This window comes from Garra rufa, chromosome 16, assembly GCF_049309525.1.
Source record: "Garra rufa chromosome 16, GarRuf1.0, whole genome shotgun sequence".
NCBI classification, from domain to species: Eukaryota; Metazoa; Chordata; class Actinopteri; order Cypriniformes; family Cyprinidae; genus Garra; species Garra rufa.
The window spans coordinates 40229626-40238203 of record NC_133376.1 but is presented as its reverse complement, the minus strand read 5'-3'; the positions used below and the strand labels follow the sequence as shown (position 1 = coordinate 40238203).

At 40.2% G+C, this 8578-nt stretch overlaps 1 protein-coding gene across 1 annotated transcript in view; it reads right to left on the bottom strand.

Annotated features, from left to right (window-relative positions):
• Nucleotides 1-8306, bottom strand: part of stx18 (syntaxin 18) — a 21848-nt gene extending 13542 nt beyond the window's left edge. Inside the window, exons 1-4 of the mRNA XM_073820567.1 lie at nt 8128-8306; nt 1315-1382; nt 146-261; nt 1-32 (exon numbers count right to left, since the gene is read on the bottom strand). The exon at nt 1-32 is cut by the window's left edge and continues 46 nt beyond it. Coding sequence (XP_073676668.1) covers nt 1-32; nt 146-261; nt 1315-1382; nt 8128-8298 — 387 coding nt within the window. The 5' untranslated portion in view covers nt 8299-8306. The remainder of the gene's footprint in view (nt 33-145; nt 262-1314; nt 1383-8127) is intronic.
• Nucleotides 8307-8578: the final 272 nt, after the last annotated feature.

Here is an 8578-nt window from a genome sequence, read left to right as displayed (position 1 = left end):
CTTCACCTGTGCTGAGACCACCTGTTTGCCCACTACAGAACACACACACATCGACACAAAAACACCCTGAAAACACTGTATAAAGCACTACAGAAATAAACAAGACTGATTTAATGGAATAAAATGTATTGAAGCATACACATACTCTCAGATCGCAGCTGGCCGATGGCATCTGCGCAGGTCCTCATGAAGATCTGCGCATCCTGGTCGATTTGATCTCTCTCACTGTCCGTCATACGGGACACATCTGAACACATCACACTGTGAACACACACACACACACACACACACACACACACACACACACACACACACACACACACACACACACACACACACACAAACAAACATGAACTCAACCCTTCAAAATGATTAGAGTGATGTGCAATAAACACAAATCCTGCTCTGAGCTTCAGTGTGATCGAAACACACATGACAGATAAACACTCTTAAACCGCTATTAGTTCATTAAAGGGGTCATCGGGTGCAAAACTAACTTTCCATGTTGTTTGGTTTGGTTGGTAGTTTGTGAACACAACCACCCTACAATGATAAACATACACCCAGTGGTATATTTTAATCTTTAAAAGTAATATCCCTTTTAAAATCAGCTCATTCTCAGCTTCTTGTCATTGTGACGAAACACAGTTGATTGACAGGAGCGTCTTACCTTAGCCCCGCCCTCATCGAGCTGAAACAGTCCGACTCTGATCTCCATTGTGTGACTCAGGAGCAGAGGAAGACTCTAATTGAGCGATTGAGGTGTTCTGTTGTTGGATGTAATAATGAACACAATCTGAGCCGCTGAAGACACAGAGGTTTAACGTTACTTTCGTTTTTAAATGGAAAGCGCCGATCCTGATCTACATATGCGTCTATCTTCGTGTGAATCATTCCTGATGCAGCTTCACCCACAGCAGAAGAGAGTAGAAGGGTTTTTTATGCATCTTTGCAAATGGCCTCTTAATAATGTGCTTGTTGGCAAGTTTTGCCGTTAAACGCAGCTAAAGTAAACATTACGGCTCATAATCCCTCAGCAGAGAGGGGCGGGGTTAGCAGAGCTCAGTGGCATTTAAAGGGGCCATGTCCTAAAATGAGCTGAAATTTTGCAGAGCTGATTTTGACAAGGTAAAAGGGTGGTTTTTTTACACTACTATTGGGAATTTTTTAACCAAAGTATATTAGAGACTTTTCATTAAAACCCTAAAGAATCTTATGAAGTTGTGGAAAATGGGCATCCGATGACCCCTTTAAACAAAAACAATATATGCTGATTAAAGCTAGTCATCAGTCGATCAGATGCCACTGACTGACCTGCCGGCGTTCACATAGTCCTTCCTGTGCTGCAGCAGAAAGTCCTTCAGCTTTGAGATGTTAGAGATCTACAGAAACAAGAGCAGAAACGTCACACACATCAGATCACACACACTGTGTTTGTAAGACACTGAGTCAATATTACCTCAAGAAACAACAGCAGTGCTGAAACTAACACACACTCACAGTGAGAGTGACAGACGGAGCATGGAGGGCTGCAAACTGTTTTGCTAACGTTACTGAAATGTTTCTGCCGCTTTAATAACCACAATTATGTAATTGCTGCAGTTGTAGAATTTGACCTGAACAGAATCACTTAATAGTGACTCACACACACACACACACACTCACACACACACACACACACACTCACACACACACACACACACTCACACACACACACACACACACACACACACACACACACACACACACACACACCTCACACACTCCTAACATCGGCGGAGGTCTAATCCTGGCGTTTGGAATAACACAGTCAGACGGATCAGAGGTCAGAGGTCGACTGCTGTTCATGAAGAAATCAAACGTTCCCAGCAGCAGCTCTGAGTCTGTGATTCATCTGAACGTCTGACAGCAAAAGCAGACAGAAACAAAACACCTCGAGATCATGTGATCACAGACTTAATTCTTTGTGCATCACAGTTTTGTTTGTAGATTTATATATATATAGGTCTGATTTACAGGTGGGACGGATGAGACATGTCCCCATCACTTTTTGCTGTGGTCAATATTGTTCCTATTACTATTTTGAAACATCTCACAGCAAACACATACCAGAACCAGATGAAACACCATGTTCATGTCTGATAAACACGGTGTGATCTGGTGCTGGAATCAGTTGTTTTTAAAATCATGCTGAATGCTCTTGCACACAGCGCTTCAATCTATCACTTAACCCTTGCAGAGACTATCTATTCATTCCGGTTAAATCACAAAACAAATCACAGATTGTGTCTCTGCTCTGCATATACAATTACTGATGAACCCCTAGTTTTAATAAGGGGGGAAAAGATCATACCTGATTGGATTTGAAGCCAAAACTCACACGCGTCTAACGCAACTTATACCACTGTACTGTTATATGAGCATGAAGGTTTTTTGCATATCTGTACATTTTTTCATAATAAAGGCAAAAACAATTAAAAAAAAAAAAAAAAATTAAAAATCCCATCCACTTTTTTTAAACAAAGTTTCATCAATGTTTATAAACATACATTTTTATTTACAATGCAAATGTAACACTATATATCCAGGGATGTGTGGCAGGGTTGCCAAGTCTGCAGTCTTCCCACAGAATTGGGCTACTTTCATACCGTCGCCGGTTGTTTTTCATGTCTGCAGGTTGAAGTGACCCCAATATTGTAAGATTTAGCCCCTAGAATGTAAATTTTATCAGAGGAACCCCACCACAAAAGGTGTATTTTACCCCCGGAACGTGATTGGGTTAGTTTTGAGTAGCAATTGTGCGGGTTTTGTTGTGAAAACCTGGCAACCCTATCTCCTAGTGAATGTGTTTGGATCAGGGCTCAGAGTCACATCTGTATGAACATCTGTGTCAGTCTGCAGTTTTCTCTCCTCACCAGCAGAGGGCAGCAGTGACCCACCATTGTTTGTGTGTGTGTGTGTGTGTGTGTGTGTGTGTGTGTGTGTGTGTGTGTGTGTGTGTGTGTGTGTGTGTGTGTGTGTGTGAGAGAGATTCCCACAGTGGTCCTGGAGGCCTTGCAGGAGGGCAGAGAGATCAATTGCTCTGGTAATTTAAGACCCTAAAGAGCAAGTAATACCTAAACAATGAGTCCGGCGCTAGTGTGTGTGTGTCGGGGCTAAAGGAGACAGTCTGCCTGGCTGCATTTAATCTCATCATCAGAGACCCTCCGTTTACCTCACACACACACACACACACACACACACACACACACACACACACACACACACACACACACACACACACACACACACACACACACACACACACAGGGAGTGTAAAGGTGTATTCTGTGAAGTCACGCGTCCGTTCACTTTCTCTCTGACCGCGTCGCCATGGAGACCCGATAGCGATCACCGGTGACAGGGTTTGGGTCGGTTCGGGGGTTTTGTCGCCGGTTCAGTTTCCACTCGAGGGAGGAATCGGTACAATACTCTCTTTATGAGTCCGACAAACGCTTTATGATGTTCCACTTTATTGGGCTTTAGAAAACTAAGGATTAAAGGTGAATAATTGAGCACGGACTACTTAAACCGGAGCGAACACAAATCGCAACGACTGAAAACCCGACCTGAACCGGCGCTCCTCTGGGTAACTCATGAACCCGCGGCCACCAATGACTCACTCGTTTGTTAATCTTAAAAACAATCAAAGTTAAACAGGCCTAAATGTGTTTACAGTTCGCTCACTGAACGAGTTTAGCCTGAAAGGTCAAAGAGTGTGTGTTGAATTGAAGCTGATTAAAGTGATTCACTGTTTACAAAAGATTCATTCAAAAATCCCGCGCTTGATTGAAGCGAACGACGCAAATCCCGCGGCTCCAAACATCAAGATGGCGGCCGAACATCCGGCGCTGATTCCACCTGAGCGCGCGTCACTGCAGACGGCGGCAAATCAAATTTAGCAGTTTGTTCTCCACAACGAAATGAACTCATATGGACGCTTTAATCCGAAGCGTTTATTACTAAGAAATAAAGAGCAGCGCTGGAACAGAAGCTTTGATTCAATCCAGTGAGGGTTACTAGTAAACAAAAGCACAAATTTCACAATACTCAACATCACCACATGCTTAATTATCTCAAATTAATAATCACATTAATAAATATTACGATAATATGAAGCTAAAATTAGAACTAAATTTAAAACCATACAAAAACTATTCTTTTTACCTCAAATAAAATAAAAAATAAACTGGAGGAAGCGTTATTATGGATTATAGACTCAATGTATTTTAGTAAAAAACGTCTTGATGGATTTGTTTCAGCGTTTGTCTTCTCAAGATGTGAACTGATGGTGGTGTGGATTACTCGTGGATTATTGTTTTAATCCGCCGTTTGGACTCTCATTCTGACGGCACCCATTCACTGCAGAGGATCCATTGGTGAGACAGTGATGCAATCACACATTTACAGAAATCTGTTCTCATGAACACTCATCTTGAAGGGCCTGAGGGAGAGCACACTTTCAGCAAACTGTCATGTTTGTCTGAACTATTTCTTTACAGTTAAACACATCAATAACACCCAAACTGCTGTCTCTGCTCTTGATGGTTGAGAATAAAGCCTGAGGAGTCTTACAGACAAAACCGTCTCAGAACAGCAAGACAAAATCATCTGTCAAAGAAACAGCAAACGGTTTATATTTCAGATCATCATTCCTATCGGGTCACTCTGGAGTATCTTCAGTCACATCAGATCCTCAAACGCGTCTGGTTTACATCGTCAGATGAGCGCGTCCGTCCAGAGGTAAAGGAATCTCATGCGCTTCAGGCGACCATTTCCATCGGTCCATCAAGAGTCTCTGCGAGCTGGAGAACAGTCATGTTGTTTATTTTCCTTCCCCGTTTGTATCTGTCCTGCGAAGCGTCGGCGGGAGCGGAGAAGCCGTGCGGCTCCTGAACATCTGCTGGGCATTAGGACCCGCGACTGCTGGACTAATTTAATATTTACTCTGTTTTGATCTTCCACCTCTAATCACCGGCCGTCCGGGATCGGCTTTCTGAGAGAAACCGTTAGAAAGCTGAATGAAAATGTTATTGCAGCATGTTTATGGAATCAAAGCGGAGCAGGAGCGGGGCCGCCGAACACTGAACTTTATGTCAGAAACTCAAGATCGGATCACAGCGGCCCTGGGCAAATAACGCGGCTCCCGCTGGAGCCAAACAACTACGACTATCCAGAAACCCTTCAACTTCAGAGCCGAGTATTTACAAGAATACAAAACAAACAATCAGCGCAGCATTCAGCTTTCAGAGCGAATCAGCGCCGCACCGTCTGTACGCAGCCCAGAGAAACACATACAGGAGCGGGACACATAGACTTAATCACACCACAGCTGTGCATTTGACTATTGGCACTGAAAAGGTCATCAACAATTATCAATAAATCATAATGATTCAATTGAAACATACTTCAGTAAATTGTGTGTAAATCAAGGAAACAGACCAAAAAAACACATAAATAAAATAAAAACAATATATGCGAGTATCAGTCTGACATTCACACAAATCTGACATGTGACTCAAATCACACTGAATCTGCTCATTTCTGACCTGCATCAATAAATAAATCACTTTTACCCAGAGTGAATGAAGGTGCATTACAGCTACAGGATTGATCAGGTGTTGCTCTGCATGTAAGTGAGTCTTCATCAGTCTTCAATCATCATAACTGTACACTTCATTTAATCAAGTAACTGATGCACAACACTATATGCAGCATCACACACAGAATGTGTCAAAATATGTGACCCCAGACCACACAACCAGTCATTATTTTCATTTCATATCTGAGGATGCAAAAAAATAAAATAAAAATAGGCCTACTGTGAAAATATCCTTTAAAGTTGTCAAACTGATGTTCTTAGCGATGCATGTTACCAATCGAAAATTAGTTTTAATATATTTATGGCAATGTACAAAATATCCTCAATGGAATCTTTACTTTATATCCTAATCATTTTGACCCACACAATGTATCGTACGCCACTTTTTTTGGAAATAGGCTCATTCTCCAACTCCTGAGTTAATAAGTTGAGTTTTACCGTTTTGAAATCCATTCAGCCGTTCTCCTGTTCTGGCCATATCACTTTTAGCATAGCTTAGCATAGATCATTGAATCCTATGAGACCAATAGCATCGCATTCAAAAATGACCAACGAGTTTCCATATTTGTCCTGTTTAAAACTTGACTCTTCTGCAGTTATATCGTGGACTAAGACCAGCGGAAAATGTAAAGCTGCGATTTTCTAGGCCGATAAGATTAGGAACTACACTCCCATTCCGGCGTAATAGTCAAAGAAGTTTGTTGCTGTAATATGGACACAGCAGACGCAGTAATATCACGCAGCACAAGGTGACCAACTGGCAGTGTTGAGCAAGCTACTTGGAAAATGTAGTGAGCTAAGCTAAGAGTTACTCTTCATTAAATGAAGCTTAACTACACTAATAAAGCTACAGCCTTGGGTAATGTAGCAAGCTAAGCTACAACAACATGGCAAAAGTAGTTTACTACATCTAAGCTATTTTTTAGTTCATTTTTCAATTGAACCAACATCATGCCAAATCAATGCTTTTTCGGTAATCAATTAAACTGTCAGTCATACAGGCATAAAAGTTCAGTTTAATTGATTATTTAACCACTCTTCCAAACCAATTTGGCTAAAAATCAGTATCAGACAGGACTAGATTTATCTCATATTTTGGGGGGTTGAATTCTTTCTTGAAAAAAATTTTTTTGAAAAACAATGGCACCTGTTTCTGAATATTGAACCAATAAAACAGGGAAAACACAACATTTGTAAATAAAAATAATAGATAATTGAATAACATATAGCATGGATCCACAAGATAATGTGTTATAAAAATGTAAACAATATAAACAAAGGCAGTAAAATATATGTATGTGTTATTTAAGTAATATAATACTTGATTGATAGCAATTGTTTAAATTAATATAATTGATTTGTTCTTTGAAACTTTAATATTAATTTATGCGATTGCAATGCCTTGATTCTAGTAAGATTAGTACACAGTCATAGCCACAAATGCAATGGTACTATTAATTGGCATAATTATTTCAGTGTTTCGGTTTTCGGCCTTGGTTTCCTCTTTTTCGGTTTTCGGTTTCGGCCAAGAATTTTCATTTCGGTGCATCCCTAATAATCAATAATGAAGAATTTGTGAAAAAGTGTGTTTTATAGTTGGTCACAATTGTGATAATGTACTGAATGAACATATTTCTGCAGTCATAAAAATGGTTATATATCTTGGCCCAGCTATTTTAAACTGTTTCTAAAATTTTACAACATTGATAGGAATACTGAGATAAAAGACAAAAATATATAATCATCAACGCATTTCAAAATTGTTACTTTATTGTAACATATATCATCAAATTGTTATATTAGAGCTACCAGTGCAACATCAATATTGTAACTTATTTGTAACATTTGAACTTTTGATTTAGTGCAATAATTCGTCATTTCAACATTTGAGTGCAATCTTCACAACAACTGCATTGGATTTCTATTGTAAACCTAAGTTGACTGTTATCCCACCGTCAACATGTTTACTCCTCCTATGACCACACTCAACAAAACTGAACATATGTGAATTTATATTAATACTAGACACCTTAGAGATAATGTGAATACCAAAATCTTTGTCGTATCTTTATGTTAACATACTTTACTAGCCTTATGTTTTGGAGCTTTGATGCAGCCATCATCATATCATGATGCAAACAGGAAATAAACTGCTCTGGTCATGTGACAATTTGCAGTAAGCATGTGAAACTGCACATATTTAATTGAGACCCTTTATTTTTTCCAATGTTTGCAGGAAGGGCTCTAAAACATCAATCAGTAAAGTGTTTAGAGCTTTTAAAATGAACAACTTTTTATGGTCACCATTGTGTCCGCTGGGATTCAATAGGTTGACATTCAAAAAACAAATGAATAAGAATTATACCAAAAACTCATGTATACATTCTGAAGTTTAAGTCATCATAAGGCTGTAATGTGTGTGTTGGTGTAGTGTAATAACACACTACAGTCTGTCAGTGATGTACACATCTATATGAGTCTCTCACCACTTCTCTGGATCTCCCGCTGAAGCTGTCTCTGTCTCTCGCTCTCGATCTCGGTCTCTTCGCTCCGCCGGTTTCGTCTCTGTTGGATGAATCGATCAGTCCGAGCGCTTTATTCCGCGTTTTCACTGTTTTCACGCTCGCTTTGAATAATAGTGTTATATCGGCAGCCATGACTGACACGTCGCCGCTCTGACGTCACCCACCGGCGACACGTGCGCGAGCAACGGAAGCGCGTATTTCCATGGATACGCAACAGCTGTATACTAGCATACTAACGCCATTTCTGCAACAGTGCATGCAGTATTCTAGTATGCTGTCCCGTGGCAGTAGAGCTCATGTTTCTGCGGGTCTTAAAGAGACTACTCGCCCTGCCACAGATTCATAAAGCCATGGCATTAAATGCACAGCATAAAAAAAAAAAACAATGACGATGAGCTTATTTTATTTTTCT